Raw genomic sequence first — 26,448 nt, 5'->3', positions numbered from 1 at the left:
AAATTAATTAAAATTACGTAAACTGAAAATTTCAAATTAAAATTTCAAAACGATATAATCGCAACGCAACAATCCCACGCAGCGCACGCCCATGGGCCACACGCACACAGCCATCGCTGGCCATGTGCGCGCAGCCCATGCGCTGCCTCGCATCGCTGCTGCTCACCATCGCAAGGCATCACGCATGGTGCTCGCTGCGCGCGCCAGCGCTCGACGCACGAGCATGCTGCCGCAGCCCATCGCTGGGCGCAGCGCTCGTCGCACGTCGCAACACGCACCCGCACGCCATCGCTGGGCGCAGCGCTCGTCGCACGCACAACAAGCACTCGCACGCCATCGCTGGGCGCAGCGCTCGTCGCACGCACAATAGCGCTCGCACGCCCTCGCTGGGCGCAGCGCTCGTCGCACGCACAATAGCGCTCGCACGCCATCGCTGGGCGCAGCGCTCGTCGTACGCACAACAGCGCTCGCTCCGCGCGAGCGATCGATGCTTGGCGCAGCACTCGTGGCACGCGAGCTTACGCTCGCTGCGCGCGAGGCTCCGCACGTTTGCGCGAGGCAGTGCGCGCTGTGGCGCAGCTCGCTTGCTGCCCACACGCGACTGCTCGTGCCTTGCTCTCGCCCTCGCCCATTCGCCCATTGCACACAGCCCACGACACAAGGCAGGGCTGCTGCCTTGTGCTCGTGCACCATGGCCTTGCTCATTGCATTCGTACCGCATGGGCGACGAGCTCCCTTGCTCGTCGTCACATGCCCGCACTATACAACGCCCCTTAAGGGTAACACGTAGCGTCCATTGCTTTGTGCGTGCAAGTTATATGAGCGAATCGCATAAAAATTTAAAATTTATATTCAAAATTAATGACAAATTAATAAATAATATTAATTTCATAATTTTAGGGCGAAAAATCGAAAATTTATTATTCAATTGATTTCCGATTAACATGGATTCAAGTCTAGGTCATAAAAATTTAAAATTTAACATAAATTTACAATTTTTATGGTGGTTTTTAATCATAGGTATCTAATTAAATTATAATTAATTATGAAAATCAAATTAATTCTAAATTATTCTAATTTTCAACAAATTAATCATAATTACAAATTAGATTGCATAATTAACAAGGCTAGGCATTCAAACTTGTTAAACATATACAGTAGGTCAATCAAAAATTCAAGATTTATCAACAAGAATCGCAAATATTTAATTTAACATCTTAAATTTACGAAATTTTGCATTCGAAAAACTAAAACCTCCGAAAAGTCATAGTTAGGCTTCGAATTTGAGAAAATTTTAGAATGCCTTTTACATGCGGAATTGACACAAAAATCACTCGATTTGGATGACCTCATCGAAAGGACGTCACTGACACTTGTGCACGGTCCTCTGATCAAAGACCAAGTCGAGCCGTAAAGACTAGCTCAAAATAACGAAAGTGGACGGTCGCAAGACAAAGATCCGTCTAAACACGTTGTCAGCCCACGTTCAGGTTACAACTAAATTCGACCACCCCTCGAAAGAATTCGCTCTTGCAAGAATGAATAAAAAGAAATTCTCAAAAGAAATCACAAAGAACCAAAGAAATGGGAACTTGCCCATCTTCAGTCGGCAAGATCGCGTCACAAACCGCGCGAGTTCCCAAATCGAAAAGAAAACGAATTCAGGGACGTCCACCCTCAGAGGACAGGGCTCGCCCACCCTCAGCGGGCGGGGTCTGCGTCACTAGCCGCGCAGGTCCTCAGTTTTCGAAAAAATAAAGTCTTCAAAATTAAGACAGGCTCGCCATCTTCAGCCGGAGGGGTCTACGTCACAAACCGCGTAGGTCCTTATTTTCAAAAAAGCAAAACAAATTTCAAAATAGATTCGTCCACTTCTATCGGACGGGGTGTCCACCCTTAGCGGACAAGGTTCGCCATCTTTAGCCGGCGGGGTCTACGCCACAAACCGCGTAGGTCCTTATTTTCAAATTTCAAAAACAGATTCGTCCACTTCTATCGGACGGGGTGTCCACCCTTAGCGGACAAGCTCGCCATCTTTAGCCGGCGGGGTCTGCGCCATTAAAACCGCGCAGGTCGTTAGTCGCTGCAGCGATAACTTTTGCTGGATTTTCCTTCGTTTTACGTCCTATAAAAACAAGGGTGCTGGATTTTCCTTCGTTTTACGTCCTATAAAAACAAGGGTGCTGGATTTTCCTTTGTTTTACGTCCTATAAAAACAAGGGTGCTGGATTTTCCTTCGTTTTACGTCCTATAAAAACAAGGGGGTTCTCTCGTTTAGCTAGCCCTGAAAAATGAGAATCTTTAAAAACACTTTTACCTCGTGATTGGGCTTGGCCAGGCCCAATTACACTTTATAGCTTTGATTTCGAAAACATCTGTAGCTACTCCCAATGACAAAGTGAGGGAGTTTCTACGCACCTTTAGATCCTTCCAATGACAAAGTGAGGAAGTTTATATACTATCAATTGACAAATCCCAATGACACGTGAGGGATATGTCGACACTTCAAGTGATGACCCTTAAGTCAAATGTTATCACTCGGGGGCTCGTGAGACCCTCGCAAAACAGGTCACAATACACCATGGCTTGTGTGACGCACTCCGTCTAATACTTTGACCGTCGTCTTACTCCAAGACTCGATCAAAGTGGGGGCTAACTGTAGACACCTACTTTTGTCCCCATTCCCGAAAGGGAAAGGTTCGATGATGAAAGCATAAATCTCCACTTGACAACGCATCTCCTATAAAATCAACGAATCTCAATTCCCCTTTTTATTTCACCTGAAACCTGCTATTTATGGAAACCTGCTAAAAAAAGTAACTGCCGTAAAAGGTAGCTTCTAAAAGTGGCAAATCATAAAAGATAGAAACCTGTCAGAATTAGGTGTTGCATTCCAACATAAATCCTAAATGATACATATGACAATTCATAAATCATGCGGAAAAACCATAAAGCCAGGAAAACATATTATTTACACATAATCATTTAGCATAGTTTAGATGCATACTCTTTGTTGCGTGCCTTCCCTAGCTGCGCCCGAACCGAACAAGAACAAGTCTTTAGGACTCCAAGTGTCGTCCCTCCGTAGATAGTCCACAGCACGTCCGGATCCGCCTTAAGATTGACCAACTAGAATCGCCCTTAAGGTACTACTTATTTTCGGCTAAATGGGCAAGAGTTATGGCTGATTTTTCTGCTTAAAAATCCTAGCTTTGAATACTTGAAAACTTGTGTATAAATAATGACCCTAGACCCTTATTTATAGAAGTATGGAAAAGGAATTGGAATCCTATTAGGATACTAATTTATTTAATTAGAATCCTGCTAGGACTCTATTTAAATAAACTTTATCTAATAGGTTTAGGATTTAATCTTTTATCGAATCCCGATAGCTTTAGGATTCGCACACGAGCATCGCACGAGCACCGTACACCCGCGCAGGCCTTGCGGCCCACGCTGAGCGCACAACGCTTGGCCCATGCTACTGTCCGCGCGCGCCCATGGCTTCGGCTGGGTCTGGCTTGCGCTGGGCCTGGTCGAGGCTTTGGCGTGTGTTGGTGATGCGTGTGGCTTGCTGGGCGATGGCCTGGCTTCGTGCTGGGCCTTCGTCTAGCGAGCCTCGTCCGATGCTAATTCGTACGATACGCTTTCGATTAAATTCCCGATTCCGGAATTTATTTCCGATACGAACAATATTTAATATTTCCGATTCCGGAATTAATTTCCGTTTCGAACAAATATTTAATATTTCCGTTTCCGGAATTATTTTCTGATTCCGATAATATTTCCGCTTCTGACAATATTTCCGTTTCCGGCAATATTTCCGATTCCGGCAATATTTCCATTTCCGATAATATTTTCCGATACGTACCATGTTTCCGTTTCCGGCAACATCTACGACTTGGATAATATTTATATTTCCGATACGATCCATATTTCCATTTCCGGCAATATCATCGTTTCCGGAGTATTCATTTCTTGCCTGTGACGATCTCAGCTCCCACTGAAACCAAGATCCGTCGATTCCGAATATCCATAGATGGAGTATTTAATGTCATTAAATACTTGATCCGTTTACGTACAATTTGTGTGACCCTACGGGTTCAGTCAAGAGTAAGCTGTGGATTAATATCATTAATTCCACTTGAACTGAAGCGGCCTCTAGCTAGGCATTCAGCTCACTTGATCTCACTGAATTATTAACTTGTTAATTAATACTGAACCGCATTTATTAGACTTAACATTGAATGCATACTTGGACCAAGGGCATTATTTCCTTCAAATTGAGACTCGTTAAATAAAAAGGATAAATAGCAAAGTCAAAGTGGTTAATTTTCTGAGAACCATGACGCACCTCTCAAGGGTGCGTCGTAATGTGTCCTTTTTCGATGATTTAACTGCTTTCCTCGCCATTTTTACGAACTGTTAAACTAACCTAATCTGATTGTTCTATCACGCCTAACAAATATAATATTTTTGGGAAATCGGATTATCATGCTAGGTCCCTTAATGCTATTTAAATCAGATAATCACGATCGAATTAGTATTATATGTTGCATATTGCTAAAATCAATTCAGATTAGTTTAATAGTTAACGTATGTCCCTTCAATTATTTATGCTGAGCTAGTAAGGATATCCTGCCTCTGGAGTTATCGACGAGCGAAGTACTCCTCTCGGTAGTTACAGTCCCCCGAACCCTCAATCTCTACCTTGCGGTTGTATGTTGAGAGATCCCCACACCAGGGATCACAAGGGAACCTACGGCCGTCGTGGTCAAACATAATTGCACTCCCTTTATGTCACGATAACCGGGTTTTGTCAGTTTTTCTCATTGTCGTTAAAAACTGAATGGCGACTCCTATATTACTAGTCAATTGGGTGTAAACTCACAGGAAATCCAATTACACTTGATTGAATAAAAAGAATCGTCACACCCACGAGGGACGAGGTCACGCATTAGCCTCGTGCTTTTTCGACCCCCTCACAGGTACAGGTCAGGTTTCGGGTTACATATTTTACCAACATTTCGGGTCATGGTCAGTTACGAGTTCGGTCGTTTCAGACCCGTTTGGTATCCGGTAATAAATAGTGTGAATTGAAAAAAATATAAGTGTTACTTAACAAGAAAATAATATCATGATATCCATGATAATGAAATTTTGTCACAAACTTGGTGATTGTTCTTCGTAGATTTGCATTCCTACCTAATATTTCCTTTGTATTTATTTAAGGGATACACTTACCTTTCCCGGCCGTATTTATTTAAGAGATACACTTGCCATTTTTAGTAACTTATTAGCACCACCATCTAATTAAATAATATATCTACACCCCACCCCCACCCCACACTCCCTAAAATGATATGGTCCCCACTTGTTTTTCTTATTAAAATATCTATTCAATCCACTTGTTTTATTACTTTATTTCATTCAATTCTTTTTCTTAATACCCGTGTCCGATCAAGTGTATCTCTTAAATAAATACGGAGGGAGTACCACTCACCAAATGGTAATGAACTAATATCGTAATGAAAATTTATAAAGAAAAAAAGCTAATATTAAGTGAACTAACATTACCATGGAATGAATATTACAAATTTACATACAAATTCATTTCCATTAACACTATTTTAATCCCCTGCCAAACGGACTTCTACGTTCGAATTGTAGTTTGGTAATCAAAATTCTAATACCGGTAATACCCTATTCTAGGATTTAAATATCATAAAATAGCCTAAAGAACAACGAATAAGGGAGTGGAAGATGTTGATTGTAATTTACCCATCATTTTTGTTCAAACATATAGACGATGAGTAAAACATACACTACCAACCTACCAATATCACATGAGTAATCGGCAAGTGTATTCAAAAGTTTGCACAACATTATTACAAAGTGAACTTATAGCTTGCTATTATTCCAAGTCTTAGGGTATCACCTTCCTTATCAACTAAGCTCGTTGATATCCAAAAAGCCCGTTATTACAGAGCAATTAATTAACTACAAATTACTATTGTTTTACAAATACTAATCCGTCTTTTAAAATCATACTTAACAAATAATGATACATTGATACATCATTAATCAACCAATCCTCAACAAGTAAAAAGAGGACCCCACATCCAGCTCAAGACTTACAATAATTACCAAAATAATCACACAAAAGGAAATAGACTTTATGAGATGAGATAAAAAGGGAGATGATTAATTAAACCCTAAACCTCAACTCTTAAACATAAAATAAACCCCTAATCAAATACTTAAAAAATCTTACTAACGGCGGCAACGAGTGATGCAAGAGCAACCGCGAGAATAAGGATTAGCAGGGGCATGAGTTCCGTAACAGTTGTGAGTGTAGTAAGACCTACCGGAGCGTGGTGGACACGGGACCCGATTCGCTGACAACGCACCATACGATATGTAGTACACCTTCCTCTTCCAGTACAGAGATCTCCTACTACTGCTACTACCGTCGATTCCATCTTCATCAATCTCATCATCAAAATCAAGATCAAGATCTCCTCCACCTCCACCACTTACTCCGCTGGGGTTTAACACCATCGACATTGCGGAAGACGAAGCCCAATCAGACCCGAAGTCGTGGATCTGAGCTTCCACAGTGGAAGTATGGAGGGTAATGTAGGAGATCAGAAAGAGGAGAGAGATAACAGTCTTCGAAGACATTGTTGGGGGTTTGGAGGAGAGAGAGTGAAGTGAGTGGATTTTAATGGATGGAAATCTAACGAAGGAGGAGTCACATGGGAAGGAACAGCTGGGAATAATGAATGCGGCCCCTCTTTGGATCCTTTATCCTTAATTGGTGCCCTGTTTTTGTTTTTGTTTTTAATGGTGTATCTTCCTCTCGTTTCTCGTGTTAGCTACCGGTTGCCAGATTTATACTCCATATATAGACTGTTAACGCTCGATTCAAGGAGATGTAATCAAAGTTTATTCATGGATTACAGGGAACTGTTGTACTAATTTACCACTTAATTATCAGTGTATTATTCACTTGGGTAGTTGGGCTGTGCGGTTTAGTAGAATGGCCTAGCAAGTAGCAAGAGTTGGTGTGGGGTGGACCGTGTGGTCCAATATAGGGATCAATCATTAAGAATTGCCACAATGAAAGAGAGTCGGTGAGGTGGGTAGGGTACGACTGGATATGCCAAACATGTTGATTGGGTCGGGTTCATCCGAATCAAGAACTTTTACGGGTTGGATCTATTTGGGTATGGATCGGTTTCAATTGGATACAGGTCAATTTTTGTTAGGAGTACTTTGGGTTAGATCAGGTCCATTAAGATCTAGTCAATTTCGTATCTGTTGTAATTATCTTTTTATGGGAAAATAAGTCATTTAAGCTACATTGGCTTCAATCACGACTCAGGAGTACGGAACTACGGATAGGCTCCATTTCAAGTGCACTACTCCCTCCTTATTTATTTAAGGGATACACTTGGTTGGACATGAGTATTAAGAAGAACAATTGAATGAAATAAAATAATAAAGCAAGTGGGGTTGGATAGATATTTTAATAAGTAAATAATTGGAGATCATGTCATTTTGGGGGTGGGAGGGAGGAAGTACAAATACATATCAGATATGTACGGGGAAATACATATCAAAACAAAAGACAAAATAGGAAAAAAGTACAAAAAAAAAAATGGTACTTTTTTTTTACAGAATGGTACTTTTTTTACATGAATGGTACTTCCTTTTTTGTCTTTTAGCTATTTGTCTTTTAGTTGATATGTGTGTTTCCACACATATCAGATATGCGAAAAATCGAACCCGGGTGGGAGGTGAGATGGGTTTACGAGATTATTTGTTTAATAGGATGGTGATTCATTGAGTAGATTATATGTATTATTTAATTAGATGGTGGGTTGATAAGTTATTAAAAATGGCAAGTGTATCTCTTAAATAAATACGGCCGGAAAAGGCAAGTGTATCCCTTACATAAATACGGAGGGAGTAATTGTTTTAAGGATTTTTTTGTCAGAAATACCTTTTTAATGTCCAAAATTGTGACAAATGACTTTATAAAAAAATGTTGTAAGATGCAACCTAAAAATGAATTTTTGTTGTGAGATGAGACATTTACCCATTTTTTTATGGTTGACTTTAATTTTTCGGTGTTGACTCGCACGTGTCAGTCACGTGCTTATTAAAAAAAGTGATTTTTTTTTTCAATTCTTCATAAGTTTCCCTCCAATTCCCTTCCCTCCTTTAACTAACCTGGAAACCTAAAAAAATAAAATATTGATTTCTCCTTCCTCGAAGCTCTGTTCCCTCCAATTAGTTAAGCATTGAAACCAATTAGTTAAATACTAGAACCAATTAGTTAAACAATTGAACTAATTAGTTAAGGAATGAAACCAATTAGTTAAGCAATCAAAACGATCTTTTCGGTGAGGCAGTTCTCACTACTACAATTCGCGTCATTTTTCGACGCTTTTAGGCATTTTTTCGACGCCTAAGAGCGACGAGAAATTATTTCTCGACGGTTCAAGTCATCGTCGAGAATTTGGGCGTAGAGAATTTCTCGACGCTCTTGGGCGTCGATAATCTCGACGACAATAGGCGTCCATCATAATTTTACTAACATTCTCGATAGACTTTGTCGTCGCAAAAAATATTCTCGACGATTATTTATGACGAGATTTGTCTTTGTGGGTGATTACTTGTTTTCGCGGGAATTTGAAATTGACATACAATGGCGTCGAGAATTATGTTTTGTAAAAAGAAAAAAATAATCTTCACTGCATAACCACGTTGAACTTACAAAATTGTATAAAAATGGTAAACCCAACCAAATATGGTCAGAATGTTGTAATTTATTTTACATAATATAACGTATAAAGTACAAAATATGAGTCTTACACGAATTTGTTCAAAATTGATATAATGACCGCTAACTAATTACTAGACATTGTAAAAACTAATATTTGGCTTATTTTGTAAGCTTGAGCTGTCACAATAACCTCCATGGAGAACGTTCTGCAATAGGTTCCATCTCCCTATTATGCAGCCAGGATACCCCAGGTGTTTGATTCACACATCCACACGACCATGTACATCACATAGAAGGAAGTACTCCATCTAATACACTTCATAAGTTAATAGACAAACAGAACTTGTTGTCTCCAAGTTTTACGCCTGAAGTAAAGCAATGCTGAAAAAAAAGGTCCAAAATGAGTAAAATCCAAGGAAAGACTATAAGAAAATTTAATTCCATCATATGCTTAATTTTCCTCGTCAAATTCAAATGATAGTTCACAAATAAAACAACAAGAGAAGTAACGAACTAACGACGTCACCAAAAGTAGCAGATATGAGAACAAAATGTGACCAAGAAAATCAAATACAAGAAATTATACGTTACACGAGTGCAGCAGTTGACAGATTCATGACAATACATTTTCCAATATAGTAACCAAAAATTGATTAAAGGAGGACAAAAGAATGAGACTTGGACTTTTCAGCTAACTATCGCAAAAAATTAATGGGGCAATTCCAGTAAACTAACCAATACTGAAAATAGTATGTTAAAACAAGAGCACAATTCAGGTCTAAATATCAACAATTATTCATCTTCTTAGAAGCGCATAAGAGTATGAAAACACATCAAGACCATTTCTCAAGCTATCATATTTGCAACTTAGGATCAGGCACTGCCATGAGGGCCTTGAATATTAAGAATTAAGCAGTTAATGAGCTTATATATCTTAAAACTGAGTATTAATGTGCATATATACCTTTCTGCTCAAACTTTGCAGGGGTTACAAACATAGTGGTCGGAAAGATTCCCCATCTACAGACAATGGGATTGTGGTATGCAATTATACAGATTTCCATAACAAACTCAAAATTGAAGTTGTCACCATCTCCCATATCTCAACCAGGAGGCTATAACTAAGGAGGCTATAACTATGGAGCAGGGTGAGTCTGCTTTCAGCTGTTATCACTATTCAGTTGACAATCTTTCTAGCACATGATACCAAAGGAAAATAACAGCAGCTGATAAACAATAAAACCAAAATTCTAACTCTCACAGAAGCAGAGAATCATCTTATAAACATCTCCAATTGTTGAATATGCTTTCAGTTCCAGTATGAAGAATTAGTTGATGAAATAAGCTGAGACCAATCTCTATGACTACAGAAAACATCAATAAGCATTAGGCTTTTCATATAGTGTGATGCATGTTGGTCGTGGACTTTTATTTGATTTTTCTATAAAAGCAAAAGGAAGCATAAGGCTATGTTTAAAGTTAGATCTGCGGCTTCTAGTAATTCTATGCATATCACATACTAGAAAGAGAAGTCCCAGGTATTAGGAGGTGGCGTGCTCAAAATAGCAGTCACTTAATAAATTAGTGGAGTTCTTCTAAATCCTACAACAAACAGAAGGAACAAAGTCTTATGGAGCTGCTGAAGTGCCTAAAATTTTGTACAGAGAGAGTATGGCCTCTCACTACACTTTACATTAACAGAACACGGGTAGTAAATGCAGAACTCATAGATGTCAGAGTATGACCTCTCACTGCTCTTTACATTACCAGAACACATGTAGTAAATGCATAACTCATAGATGTCAGAACATTTGCTAGTATAGAGAGTATTAATTTGGAACGTACGCAGGGAGTACTATTTTTGAAATTAAAAAAAAAAATCTAGAAATATTGAGTATAAGTGAAGAAAATTACCAGAACATAGGTAGTAAATGCAGAACTCATAGATATCAGAACATTTACTATTCAATGCACAGAGGAATACTTGAACATAATCTTGAAAATTTTTGAGCAATGGCAAATTATCTGAAATTAGAGAGCATAACGAGTGAAAATCATCCAAAATAATACGGAGAGAAAATCATTTAAATTAATTTGAAGCAAATCAAGCGGTTCATAAAATTGCTAGGAAAACTCAATTAATTACAAGCAGATTAACAAAGAAAAAAAATCTGAAATTTGTTCTATATCTGCCCTAAAGAACATAAAATTTTAAACCCAGTAAGAGTTACTGAATAAGAATTACAATTTTCCAAAAAATAGACAGGTTTATGCATTTTTTAGACTAATACTCACTTCATTGTCGGGAATCCAGACCTTGATGTAGCACGTAAGGAAAACATAAGGTTTAGGAACAATTAAATACCACTCTATCTTGCCTAATATATACAAAAGACAAGACTAACCGCAGTGAAATATATGCTCTACTCAAACAATGCCAAATACCAAGCAACTAATTTTTGCTACTTTAATCTTATTTGTAAAATAAAAAAGGCTCCAGTTTCAGTTCCAAAATTTCCACCTGATCTGACCAACATTAGTATTTTCAAAATGAACAGAGTGACGTATATGCCAATTAATTAGGTACGCTAGTTTCATAAACATAAGAACAATATAATCTTTCTACGTCTTACATATTAAACATAATTTTTTTTTACAAATTTAGTTATAAAAGAAAGACGAAGGTCAAACTTTAGTCCATTTTCTCAAGTATTCATGTGAGACAACTTAGAGTCTAGTGCTAGGTTATGTCACTTAGACTCCCTCCTAGTGATCCCACCTAACAGCAAAGGAAACCAAAGGAAGCAGACACAACAGGCAAATCGAATATGACAATTATCTCTATTATAAGGTTCACACAAGACATGTCAAAGCATAACACAAACAATCAACTTAAATAAGAGATATGACAATACAACAAAACAGAAATGGTTGTAATTAGTTATGCTCTATTTTCTTCGTCCTGCCTAGTAAAGGAAAGAATTGGATGCTCACCCAACTTACATATAATCAAGCAGTAACAGACAATTGCAGTATTTCTAGAGAGAAATAAATAGAGAAATGAAATAGCTTTATAAAAAAAACTCAATGTAAGCATATGCCTAGCTACAAGACAAGAAAATAGGTACTCTAAAATAATTGTGAAAACATAAGCTAATCAAATGCAATCAGAAGTTTGACTTGTTTACTAATTTGTTCTTCTTGAAAATATGTTTCTTGAAGTATTATGTTTTTGGTCAAAAATTTTGAAACAGTAAAACCTAAATCTGAATCTAATTTACAAAACCCCTTCTTTACAAGGTGAAATTTCAATCCTACTCAATCTTACTATGCAATATCCTTGAGCAAGAAATTTAACCAAATAACAATGCAATCCAAAATTATACTAATCTAAAACAACTACAGAGAAGGGGGAAATCAAGTTATTGTTGTTCCTTAAGCAATGAGGATAGTTTATTAGTATATTATACTACCATTTGATTAACAAATCAAACTAGAAGATATATATGGTAGCTTAGAAGTACTCTATTTAATACACACACCATTGTAGTATTAGTAGTAGTTGATGACTAAAATACTCCATCAGCGTCGAGGGCATATCGTCGAGATTTCACGCATTTTGTAGTAGTGTCTACACAAAATTTCTGATGACTAAAAAAAAAAGTTAACAACTACTTTATTTTGGAATGAGTTAGTGGGGTTATTATGAAAAATTATCAAATTGATGTCATTTAGTACAAGTTGTACTTGAATAATGTGATTATAAGTATATGGTCATTTTGATTCAAAAAATTGTTATTATGTCTAAGAAAATTGGTATTTAATCTATATAGTCATTATGTGCAATAAAGGTAAATGCGTATGTAAAAGTGTTGTTAGAGAAAATTGTTGATTTTGGGTCTACACTAATATTATTGTGGACCAGTTCTATACAAGAATAATCCATCTATCCAAATAATGTTTTATCATTAACCATTACATTTTTTTTGACTGGGACATTAACCACTACATCTTGGATAACCTTATTTAATTTTATCTAACTACTATTTTGAAATGGTCAAAACTCTACTACTCCATATAAAATAGAGACTTGCTAGCTCGTACGGCCCCCCAATATATTCAAAATTATCGACCAAAATATTATGCAAATCATGACCCTAATTATTTGATGGAAACATTTGCAAACATAAATATAATAGACAGTAAAACATAGTTACTTACATAATGTAAGTTCCATCGAATTTCCTAATACATAGGTTATCCAAAAGGTGCAATGAGTGTTTCCTAAGAACATGAAATGCGAGTCTTCCATGTGTTCAAAAAAATCCCACCACATAAGATAGTTCAAAAATACTAAGCAATGCAACATATACAAATGTTGCTGGCAAAAGGTGTAAATGCATATCGCGATCATACATATAGCTTTGGTACTAATCATCTTTCATACATATTTTTCACACTAAAAATAGTTTTCACGTATATAAAAGGGAGATATTACTGAAACTGATCACACATCGGCCGCAACCTCCAAACGCATTCTCGGTGTTATCCTCCAATACCACCTGCTTGAGGCGCCACAATAGCGCATTGCACTCAGAGAGAGTTGTTGGTGGGCCTACTTTGACCAAAAAATATTTGGTACGAAGCATCTCTTTCACGACCATGATTTATTTTTCATCACCTTGTAAATACAATCGTACAAATATAAATATGAGCTGCAGGTACCATCCAAGAATGTATGCTAAATATCCCCCTCTTGTCCAGTTAATAACAATTCTCATCTATTGTATTATTGGTCGGATCTTACCTACATACGAAGACTTAAATTATGGCATCAAAAAGTTCTAATGATTCGTATCTATGGAATTGTTTCTATATAATATCTACGCATGCATTTATATGGAGATTCTTTGTAGTTGTATCTGGTCCATGTCGAAGGATGACTATTGTATGAGATTTTCCATTCCATAAGCAATGTAACGTAAATTTATATGCTCTCTTATAAAAAAGCGGGAGTAATTAGAGTTTTATCCAAACTATCCACTTTAGATGATCATGCTTGCTCATGAAATATGTACATATCCTTATTCCTAAAACAAACTACAATTGATTGCCTATGCAATGATTTGTTAGATGGATGCAGTTGTATCACGTGCTCTTTTATTTTCCAAGCATTAACCAAAAAATGAAAAACAAGACAAAAATGTTGCGTTAACAAAGATTCTAACCATTGATAGTGTTGGTTTAGTGTCAGCGTATTAACTCCTATAAATTTGTTCTTTCTTGGGAGTATAAAATCAGGAACCTGAACCAATGCATTTTTTTTTCCAGAGAAGGTTGCCAGGGATGGTCCACATTATTACCTAACTCTTGTGGGTTGATGATTTCTTTGAAAATGTGGATCTTCTAATCACATGGATCTAAAAGAAAACTTCAATTGGTGTGTCATGCTTAGTTATTAGCTACCCAGAAAAACAAAGGAAAAAAAGGATAGAAGTGGCAGAGTGCGAGCATACGGTATGTTTGATATGAAGTAGATCTTTAGCAAGCATCTTTAATAGCTTTTCATAGTCCAAAGTGAATGTGGTGTACTGAAATTGTGCCGGTGCCGTCAAAGATGTCATAGTTGAAAGTTAAGTTATCCTGCATTCATGATGTGTAAAAAATGTTAAAAGAAGAAGTAGGAGTTTTGCAAGAGCGTCTTAAGTTGTAGATATAAAAAGCGAACTTGAGAAAACCCACAGAAAGGGAAATAATTGGTGCATGTGTAGGCTCTTCCCAGTGGAACAACTGCCACATTTACAAGAGCCTATATATGCATTCACCACATCAAAGTTCGGCTCAGGGACAAGTGGACAACAACTTTCACCCATCGACCCTCCTCTTGCAAAGTGTTTTCTTCTTCTTCTACAAGCAATGCATTTATATGTATTGAAGACTGAGGCATTGCCTTACCTAGTTGGAATTATAGTAAAGTTATTCGGAATTGTAGTAAAGTCAGATTCTAGAGAATGCCGAAAATAAAATGCAAATTAGAATATAATGCTATCAACAAGTGTGATCTATTGTTTGGGTTTAATTTCTTCTTTTATCCAGGGAGGGGGTAGTATTTAATAAGTATGTGTGTCACTATAGGAGGGTAAAGGTATATGAGTATTTGTGGTATTTTCTGTAAATTAATTAATGCAACCATTCAAGTTTGGTCATTAGTATTCCACATTGGAACAATGATATGCATTATTTTGTACTCAGTATGTTATCTTCAAGATCTCTATTTAAATAATTGCATTTTTAAATGACTGTCCAAGATAAAGTTCTACTCAGTACCCTGCAATATGAAAGTAGATGACTCATATGAAAAAATTTAAAGTGCAAACAACTACCACTTGGATTGTACATTTTTACTCATCTGGATCACCAAGAACTTATTCTACTTGTCCACCATATTAACCTTTATGTTGTTATGATATTAGGGTATATACCATGATTGTTAGCTGGTTTTCAAAATATAAATCTAGTGCGGTCTTAGAGCCTGCATGATGTTCTCTCTAAACTTCAGTTGTTCGGGGTTCTGCAGTCTATAATTCAGACATTCAAGCGACCCCTATAAAAACGCATATCACTCTAACTATGTCATCCTCAAACTTGGTTAAGCATGGCCTCATTCTCTCACATTATGTTAGTGTGAGACCACCTCAACCTAGATTTGTCTTTCACTTGTCACTCAAACTATATCGCAGTAAATCCAAATCTTCTTCAAATAAGCCATGTTCCAATATCAGAACCAAATAAGCATGTTTACTAATAATCAGCCTTTTCTAAAACATAAGCTTAACGTAAATCATTACATTTCTTTCATAGAGTTGAAAAGAAATACATGTAGACAACCTTTACTTCTCCAGGTTATTGTATATCTATATCACACATTTCTTACGTGATGAGTTTAATGTATGATTGAGTTCCATCCAAATAAATCAAGATTAAAATCAAAACAAACAAAATAATAAGCAATTATTCAAGAAGGGCAAAAAAGAGATATAAACGGAAAGGTGAGAGAATTACAAACCTGGGAAGCATTTTCCTGAACATTTCCATTAAAGAGTTATCCTGACATTCATTTGAAACTTTATAAATAATAGTCAATTTGAACTGAGTTAATCACTAATCAAATAAGCATAAAATATTAAGAAAAAAATCAATCGCAAATTACAAGAACCTGTAGTTATTTGAATTCGTGAAATTAGTCGAATTGAACAAGATTAATTGCAAAGAAGGCGAACCCAAAATAAACTAAAATTACTTGATGTTTTGTTGTTGTTGGCGTTACTGGCTATGGAAGATATAGCCTGAGATAGACATTGTGATTCTTCTTATATATGAAAAGCCTCAATTAAAATCCCGAAATTACATAATTAGGGTTTGCTGATAGTTACGATTATTGATAGGATTTCAAGGCCAAGGAGAGAGAAAAGATAGAGGAGCTAAAACAATTGAGAGAGACGAAGGCAACGGAGGATGAAGATGAATAATAAAAAAAGAATATGTGTGGAAGATGGAGATGAAATGGAGTATGGAAAGAGGAGAGATGAAGAAGATCCGGAGGATATGAAAAATCGAGAAAGAGAGCCTGAAAGGGCAGTGTTGTCATTCCACTATTGTTAAGAGAAAATGGATTTTTTCCGAGGAAGGATTTAAGGGTAAGACAGTAATTTAACTATTCCTAAGGAAAATTTTGGGAACCTCTTGCTTTTTAAAGGGTTAGGATATAAATGAGAATTCATTCTTCTTTTTTATTTTTCAACTTTATACACGTCTTTCAAAGTCTCACAAACATCTAGGAACAGAGGTAATATACTAATATACTAAAATTAATTTCTTTTTGCATAGGTAATTATTGTTGACCCTAAAGTTTTGATGATGACAAAGCAAACTCCTGACTATTGATTAAGTTATGTTGCAAATTAGGTCCCGAGATCCTTTGAAGGATAATGTTAAGTTAGGGAGATCCTGAGTTGGATAAACTAAGCAAAGTGGAATATATGCAAGTCATCTGATCCATGTCAGACACTACGTTGAAGAATTAGTCATTTAGCAAGTTTACAAAGACGAGATCCTCATATATTACGTGGATCCTCGATGTTCCAGAGAAGGAACAAATTGTGAAGACTTCGAGTGAAGCTTCCTAAAGGTGCAAGCATAAAGACTATAACATATGAGATTATGTTTAGGATTTATGTAAGTATTTAATATTGTTTATACGTAGTTTGGAACGAAAGGAACATAAGTATTTTGGTACGTTTTTAATTGAAAATATTAACTGTAATTATAAAAGAGTTTTAATAAGAAAATCTTTGTTAATAAATAAAATGAATTTAATAAATATAAACATAGGATTCTAATTTATATTTTCCTTGTTTTCCAAACAAAATATTTTCCCATGATCCTTAAAACTCTCCCCGATATTTTCATTTAAACGTGCAAGTAGTGTTTGGAATTGGTCTCCCCTGTTTCTCTCCAACTATGCTCATGTTACTGAGCAGTAACAGTTAGTGGGTAGTTGAGGGAAACATGGGTATCCAACCTTAGGTAAAACTCCTCTATAAAAGAAAAAGAATTTTTGCTTTTTCAAACACACAACTAATCTTTGCAAAATATATCTTAAAGAGCTTAAACGTTTTAAGAGAATCAGTTTACAAACAGAGTTTTTCCTTGAGTTCCTTATTGCTATAAGCGTTATTACGTACTAGAGTTTTCTATCAAATTGTATTTTGGGTTTAAGGGTTGAGTGATCTTTGAGTGACTTAGAGTTAAGTCAGAGAGAGAAAGAGTGAGAAAGAGGAGCACATTAATCGACGCGGATTGCTCTGGGGAACTCGTGTTCGAGAAGAACTTGAGTTAAAGAGCGTATTTGTAATATAGGTATTACATCAATACAAAAGAGTTGTGAGGTTCTTCTTGATTAGGGTCAAAAAGGTTCCTCAATTTCATATCTTTCCTCGCTTATTGATTACAATTTCTTTATTGTTTAAATTTCGCAAGAAACTTACCCAAGTTCCCAAGAAGCCATTCACCCCCCTCTTGTCAAGTGTTCCTACTGAACTATCAGCAATGTTAAAATATTGGCTTAGTTCTGAGTGCCCAACTCGTAAAAAAAACATTCACCAGGCACATAAAATGTGGCACTTTTGTGGTATCGCATTTGTAAAGTCATCTAGTGTGCCCCCAATATGTGACACCTTAAAAGTGCCACCTATAGACCCATTTTAAGTGCCTCACTTGACCTTTTTTCTATTAGTGTATGAAGCTGGTTCCAATCCATATGCCTTGCTTGATTTTATTTTAAGTTTTTTAATTCATGTCGTGGGTTGTACACTTGTACTTGTGGTGCAGACTGCAACCGAACTCATTATTTCGGAAATCTGTTTCACCATGGTCCATAAGTCAATAACTTACGAGAGTGAGGTATAGCTCGGTTGGTTAGAATTTCCATCCCGGTTCCAGGTGATCATGGAATCGACTCTTATCCCCGCCACTGTGACTCATTTGCACCAAAAAAAATAAGTCTAACGAATCAGGTTGAAGGAAACGTCGTGCTTCCTATCTCGTCTGGTAACGAATGACGACTTTACAAATAGAAAATCGACAAGAAAAAGTATAAAAATAAGTCAAGTCAACCAACCAAGCATTAAATTTACAATTAGGACAAGTAAAAGTATAAAAATTAAGGCCATGAAATAATATACAATCAATCGATAAATTTTGATTCTGATTTTTAATCTTTGGAAAAATTTTGCATTCTAAATTTTGTTTAGATTGTAATGAATCATTTCATCAAATTCTGAGGAATTAGGTGTAAGATTTTGCAAAATGTAAGTTTTTTACAAAGAGGGGAAAAAAAATCAAAAAACACGCTCGGTGGGACTCGAACCCACAATCCTTTGATTAGAAGTCAAATGCCTTATCCATTAGGCCACGAGCGCTTCTGTGTCGAGAAAAGTAAATGTCAATACAAACATCAGAGTATTAAGATTATACGTTTAATTTTTATCCTCTCTTCGCACATACACTTAGCGAACGATAATGGTTCTCTTTTACACCTCAATTCCACACGGGAACAAGTTAGTGTACGTCCAAGTTAGTAAAATTTCATTAAAAACAATGGGGCAAGCCGGCAAGGTTCTTTTGAATAAATGTAAATATTACATCCTAAATTTCCTACACATTAAAACAAAGCAATCATGCATGATTAAACATCAAATCCATGAACAATCAAGACAAATCTAATCTAATCTAATCTAATATATATATATAAAGGAGGCATATTTGCTGAAATATTAGAGCGCCACCTAGGATTACTAATGGTTTCGACCAATGAAAAATAAGATTTCTAATTTATTTTTGAATTAAAAAAATCGATTGCCACGTAGATAATTAATTAGGTGCCACGTAGATATTTTAATTAAATAATTATTAATATATACAACATCTAAAATCAAACACTCTAACAATTAAAAAATAAATTTAAAATAAAATTCATCCAAAATCAAACACTAATCTAAAATAAAATAAATAAAATTCAATTTAAAATCAAAAAAATCGATTTCCACGTAGATAATTAATTAGGTGCCACGTAGATATTTTAATTAAATAATTATTAATATATACAACTCAATCTAAAATCAAACACTCTAACAATTAAAAAATACATTTAAAATAAAATTCATCCAAAATCAAACACTAATCTAAAATAAAATAAATAAAATTCAATTTAAAATCAAAAATTAATCCAATATTGGAGCGCCAAATTTATTTTGAATTAAAAAAAATTGATTGCCACGTAGATAATTAATTAGGTGCCACATAGATATTTTAATTAATTAATTATTAATATATACAACTCCATCTAAAATCAAACACTCTAACAATTAAAAAATACATCTAAAATGAAATTCATCCAAAATCAAACACTAATCTAAAATAAAATAAATAAAATTCAATTTAAAATCAAAAATTAATCCAATATTAGAGCGCCATGTAGGAAATCTAATGGTTTCTGTCAATGAAAAATAAGATTTCAAATTTAATTTTGAATTAAAAAAAAGTGGAGTGCCATGCAGATAAATAATTAAATTCCACATAGATATTTTTATTAATTAATTATTAATATTTCGCATACACAATTTCATCAAAAAACAAACACGCTCATACTTAAAAAAAAAATCTAAAATGAAATTCAATGCAAAATAAAAAAATAATCTAACATAATTTAATAGAATCCGTGCATCGCACGGGCTAAAATCTAGTACAAAAACAAGTAAAGGAGAGTATGCTAAAAGCGTAAAAGTTTAAACGTTATAAACAGTGGAAAATCTTTCACCGGGACCATTCGGGTAAGGCTTTTGATAAATTTTTTAAAATTATTAACTATACAAGCTAAATATACATATAAAATATAGTGACATATTGATTGAATATGTTTGTATTCGATAAGAGGCTGAAGTTTCAAACCTTGACTTTCCACATATAACTTTTTGGCCAAGATCAACCAATGGTTACAAACTGACCATTAATACGGAAGGAAGTAAATTAAGGACACTCATCCTAGTCAATACCTATAATGGTTCGAGAGGAGTGCTGGTTTTGGTAGTGAAAGACAATAAGTAGTACTCCCTACGTTTTAAAATGTTTGTTACGTTAGGATTTTGGCACGTTTATTAACGTATAACTAGTATTTGGGTCCGGGCGATGCCCCGGGTTGATACACGTATAATTTTTTTTAAAAAAATAATACTTTGTATTATTAAATTGTCATTTATTATATTTTGTTATGAAAAGATGACATATAATTTGATTCGGATTAGTGGTTAATTGTTTGGTTTACAATTAGAGGTCACGAGTTCAAGGCTTGTACCACACATATTTATCATTTTTAAATAATTGTGTATGACATGGAACATTGAAATGAGATTAGTGCGAGTGCCACGTGGCACGTGGCACATAGGCTTGATTTTCAACACCTTTTAATATATTAGTATAGATTACGATTTTTTTTTTAATTCTAAATGTTCTAGATTCCATCATAAATCTGATTCCATCTTTTCAAATTCTGACGTTTATTACTCTCTTTGAATATAGTGCAAATCTGCTTTCATTTTTTATCAAAAAAAAAAACCTCAATCCACTAATCATTGAAACAACCAATAAGATTGATTTATTATCAAAATGAACCAATAATTAAAAATCACACAGATTGCTAACTTGTCATAATGTGACTTTTGGTTGCATGAAATTTATTGAGTTGAAAAGTTGGACCAATTAGAAATAAAAGTTGGCTCAAAAAATAATAATAGTAACAAGTTTATAAATAAAAAGATTCTTTATGTAACAAATATTTTGAAACACTATTAAAGGAATACGTAACAAACATTTTGAAACGGAGGGAGTAGTTAAAGAGTTGGCATAACTTTACAATCATATTCCAAACTATCTAGCTAATTAATACTCGTTTTTGAAAATTGGAATGAGATTGTAGTACCATAAACATCAATACATCATTTTGTTAACTTCCTTGTCAAACTAACACTTATATTCATTCCATGCCCCAATTAATTACAAATTACTCCCTCCGTTTCTTTTTGTTTGTTACGTTTGGACTTTTTTTTTTTTTTTAATGTAAAATCAATTCATTAATAAAAAGGCATACGGCATCTACAACAGAAATCGAATTTAACAAATACAAAACAAATTGAATCAAAACGAGGTATTCCTTCATCAAAACTACCATCGGTGGGAAGATCTTGCACCGTGGGACATCTCTCGCACATATTGCTGGAACATACAGCCTTTCTGGAGAGACGGTCTAAAGATTTTTTGTAGCCGAGAGGACGGTTTTCATCCGATTCATCTAAGTCAATTTGAAATTTTGATAACTGGTTCAATCTCGTATTATTCTTTATCGACGAACCGAATTCGCGATGACATATATACTCCACCAAAACTATACTAATACTAAAACTCAGACACTCAACTAATCCAACCATAGGGGAACTTACTACACTCACTAATCCCACAATAGGGGAACTTACTACACTCAAACGATGTAGTTTTATTAAATCTGGAGACAAACACATGAATAATTAAACCAAAAGGGCCGGAAATAGCCAAATTTCCGGCCTAAAAACCCTTTGAAATTTGTAAACCCTAGAGAGAAAAAAAAGGGAGGAGGACGGCTAGTTACGTTTGGACTTTCGCACGTTTATTAACGTATAATAAAGATTCTTTTTCTTTTTTATTAAAAAAATAAACTCAAGTAAAACCTCAATCCACTAATCATTGCAACAACCAATAAGATTGTTTTATTTATGAAAATGAACCAATAATGGAAAAGTACAAAGATTGCTAACTTAACATACTTTGAAAATTGCAAAGATATTTAATGAGTTGAAAAAATTTGTCCAATTAAAATTAAAAGCTGGCACAAAAAATGATAGAATAATAAGTTTATAAAAGGAAATATTCTCCTACGTAACTAATATTATGAAACACCATAAAAGGAATACGTAACAAACAAAAAGCACAAATTCTTATTTACAAGGGTTGTACAATAAATATTGTACACCAAAGTAAAAGTTAACTCAAAATGTTTAAAAGTTAAGCTTATATATGTAAAAGTTATCAAATTTTATTGATAATTTTTTTCATTTTAATAAAACTTATTTCTTCAAAATCACTAATAATGTATAAAATTAATCATTTAACTCTTTAAAATGTTTATTTATCAACGTTTTTTTACTAATATAAAAGTTAATCAAAACTAGGTTAAAGTTACAAAAAAATGGGTAAAAGTTATCTTGGTGTACAATAAATTTATTGTACACCTAGTGCGCGCAAGACCTTTTGAACAAAAAGAAACGGACGGAGTACCAAAATTGCAAGTGGAGTAGACATGCTTGTAATAACTACCATGTTTCAACGTTTATTTGAACATTAGCTAGTGTTTATGTACGTGATGCGTACGTAACATTTTATATGAACGCTGTAATTTTATAGTTAAAGGCATACGAACGTGGTCGGTACGATTAATCATGGAAGCAAAGAATTCTCCCTGATATTGTTGTTTTACGAGGACATTGCTAGAATGGGTTGTGAACTTGTGATTTTTAGTCTTTCATTTGTACACATATTCATAGAGCGGGTAATACATTGACTCGTGTTGTTAATCGAATGTTGGGATAATGAATGTGATGGGATATATATGTGTAAATAATTTTCCCAATAACCTAATAACTTTGGCGGATATTGATTTCATCTAATTAAATTCCAACTAGGGTTTTTTTTATATATTTAAAAAAACGGGCGAAGATATTGCCTAGGCAACTTGCTATAGCAGTTCAATATTTTTTTTTGGAAAACTATGTTATTTTTTGTTTATGAATACTGTTTCGTAATAAAAACAAGTGACTTCGGATGAAGTCTTTTAGTTGAGGGAGAAGATCTTGTTTGTATTTGGGTTCACTGGGCTTGAGAATACCTGCACGTACACAAATGGGTTAAATTGGCTTCAGAGGTGTTCCGAGGAAAGACCTTCCGATGCCTAAATAAGAGTATGTTCGGATTGTAAGAGAGTTCTTACTAGGTTAAAATGTGTGTGAAGGAAATAAAGAGCGTACTTTGGGATAAATGATCATGAGGCACATATTTATAGTGTTCTATAATAAATGTTGATGAGATTTATTATGATGGGCCTCAGATCATAAAGAGGATTTAGAATCTATGAGGGATGTTTGCCATGTGTTTTAAGCTTAGTAGGCCTTGGGTTGCAGACCCAATTAAGAACCAATTGAACCCCCAAACAAATACATAACCTATTATCAATTTGTGTAAAATAATGTGTTACTTTTCTGAAACTTGTTTATTTCAAAATAGTTAACAAAAAACTTTGATATATAGGTTCCAAACACTACAAAAAATTGTACCATTAACGAGGAAAAATTCCGTCGTTAAAGGTCAATGATCGTTGATTAATGACGGGATTTCCTATCGTAAACCCGTCGTAAAAGGAGCCATTTTAATGAAAAATCCCGTCGTTAATTCGTCGTAAAAGATATTTGCGACGGTTGTTCGCGTCTTTGTTTAGTTGTTATCCCCGTCGCAAAAGTCTTTTGCGATGGGATTTTTGACTCGTCGTTATTTGGTTGTCATTAAAGATACAAATTCTTGTAGTGAAAATCTTTTCGTATAAATAACACAAGTTGTTCCTGTAGCTTATATCTTTCTCTTCTATGACCATTCTGTCAACGAAGCTACCGATCGACATCCTTTCGTATTAGTAAACCTGACCAGCATTTCTCAGTTCGATTTTTTAGGGTTAGCTCACTGGGAGAGATATTCCAGGTTGTTGGGATCCACCCCAGTGAGCATCGCATCTAAATACTGTCTACATGTATTATATGTTACATGTTTGAATGTTCGATAAAATCCTACATTTTCCATTTGTGTTGCCCTTATGATTCATTTGCACCAAAAAAAAAAAAAAAAACTTTACCAATGTGACATTGACATACCTGTTTGGTTAGCAGATGTTAGTTGTTAGCTGGTTTGACTAGCTGTTAACAGTTAGATGTTTGCTTAGCTGATTTGTCTAGCTGATTGCATTAGTTGTTTGTGTAAAAGTGTTTGGTAAATTAGCTGATAGATGTTAGCTATTTAATATATATAATGACCATTAAGGACATTGACATGCTTTGTTTCTTATTAATATTAGACAAATAGTTTATTGTGTTAATTTTTTTCTCTTTATATTTTTCTAGAAAACATTGACTAAATAAAATAAATTTATTTTTAAAAAAAATTATTCTTAATTTAAATTTTTTAATAATACTTCCTCCGTTCATAAATACTCGCAACGTTTGTCACTTTCACGCATGCCAACGCACAATTTAGATCGTCAATATCTTAAATTCTCTTCAAGCAAAAATTATAAAAAGTTGATATTTCGAAAATACGTATTGAGACGAATCTAACAAGATCAAACATGATTATATTTTATTTGACATATAAATCACCAACAATAGTCAAAGTGGAATATGTGAATAGTGTAAAAATACCAAACGTTGCGAGTATTTATGAACAGAGGAAATATATAATTTTCAAATAGAGAAATATTACTAATGATATTTCAAGCATGATTGCAATATACTTCAATTGCTTCAAAGTACTAATATAAAATTTAATACAACAAAAAATAATCTAGTAAATAAGGTGATTGAAAAAGAAAGTGTGAGTAATGTTTTTAGGAGAAAAACATGTAGGGTGCAAGGTTGATAGTGGTTGTAATTATAGGCAATAGTAGGACAAAATAGTCAATTTTCATCCACTTTCTCAAACCTCTAATTGCAAAAGGCTCCTATATTGTCAAAATTAGCTTTTTCACCCCAAAACTCTCTTCCAATCCACTCCTAACCAAACACTCCCAATTAACTTTTTCTAAAGGTCAAACCTCTAATTCACCCCCACGCAAAATCTTTGTTTTCACAATGTCACGAATTAAACTAATAAGATGTTGGCCTAGCTAGTGGTGAAGATTAAAGGTATGTGTACGATACTAATTCTTAAATGGACCTGGTCCACACTAAGACTCTGTTTGGTTAGGAGTTGTTAGCTGATAGCTGGTTTGACTAGCTGTTAGCGGTTATCTATTTGCATTAGCTGATTTGACTAGCTTGTTGCATTAGTTGTTTGTGTAAAAGTAATTCGTAAATTAGCTGATACTACGTAGTTGTTAACTGTTTAATATGTAAAATGACCGTTAAGGGCATGGACATACTTTGTTTCTTTTTAATATTAGACAAATAGTTTATTGTGTTAATTTTTTTCTCTTTATATTTTTCTAATAAACATTGACTAAATAAAATAAATTTATTTTTTTAAAAAAATATTCTTAATTTAATTGTTTTAATAATATATATTTTTCAAATAGAGAAATATTATTAATGATATTTCAAGCATGATTGCAATATACATCAATTGCTTCAAAGAACTAACATAAAATTTATTACAACAAAAAATAAATCTAGTAAATAAGATGAATGAAAAAGAAAGTGTGAGTACGTAATGTTTTTAGGAGAAAAATATGTAGGGTACCAAGGTTGAGAGCAGGATTATTGGAGAGGATTTATATATCCTCTCTTCAAATCTCTCTCCTTTTCTCCTTTTGACACATCATGTTCTCTTTCTTTCATATCATTTCCCACTATCTCTTTCCTCTTCATCTTCCTATTTCTATTTTTCTCCACACATCAAAGATGATCCTCTCTTGTTTCTTCTCTCCTACTTTACATACCCAACTATTATCATTTTTATTAAAACATGTAATTTAGGGATAATTTCAAGTGTTTAAAAAATAAATTAGCCTAATTAATTATTTTTCTGTTACTATCTATTACTATATACTAAAAGAGACACCAGGAATGACACGTGTCATTTCCTGGTGCCATTTTTTCCCGCCGAAATGTTTTTTTTTATTTTTTTACTTTAAAATAAATAAATTACATTAAGTTTTTTTTTAGGAAACTAAGATAAAAATATATTTTAATTACCATAGATGTGTACTGCATAATATATTATTGGAGGAAAGCTAAATCAAAATTATATTT

The 26,448-nt window shown here is 34.5% G+C and overlaps 1 protein-coding gene, 1 long non-coding RNA gene and 1 other non-coding gene across 3 annotated transcripts; all 3 read right to left on the bottom strand.

Moving 5' to 3' along the window:
* Positions 1–5,965: 5,965 nt before the first annotated feature.
* LOC110779254 (protein RALF-like 34) lies at positions 5,966–7,001 on the bottom strand. Its single transcript, XM_021983785.2, has one exon. It carries the CDS (start codon positions 6,682–6,684, stop codon positions 6,274–6,276), a length of 411 nt encoding a protein of 136 aa, XP_021839477.1. The 5' UTR covers positions 6,685–7,001; the 3' UTR covers positions 5,966–6,273.
* Positions 7,002–13,030: 6,029 nt separating this feature from the next.
* Positions 13,031–16,380, bottom strand: LOC110779255 (uncharacterized). The gene is made up of 4 exons (XR_002531067.2): positions 16,095–16,380; positions 15,861–15,901; positions 14,311–14,437; positions 13,031–13,475 (listed from the first exon to the last, which is right to left on the bottom strand). It is a non-coding gene; the product is annotated as an uncharacterized lncRNA (long non-coding RNA).
* A 2,321-nt stretch (positions 16,381–18,701) lies between these two features.
* On the bottom strand, positions 18,702–18,774 carry TRNAR-UCU (transfer RNA arginine (anticodon UCU)). The gene has a single exon. It is a non-coding gene; the product is annotated as a tRNA-Arg (tRNA).
* Positions 18,775–26,448: the final 7,674 nt, after the last annotated feature.

The sequence above is a fragment of the Spinacia oleracea genome, chromosome 3 (assembly GCF_020520425.1).
Source record: "Spinacia oleracea cultivar Varoflay chromosome 3, BTI_SOV_V1, whole genome shotgun sequence".
Classification (NCBI taxonomy): domain Eukaryota; kingdom Viridiplantae; phylum Streptophyta; class Magnoliopsida; order Caryophyllales; family Amaranthaceae; genus Spinacia; species Spinacia oleracea.
The sequence above is the reverse complement of the archived record's forward strand: the minus strand, read 5'-3'. Positions and strand labels throughout refer to the sequence as shown.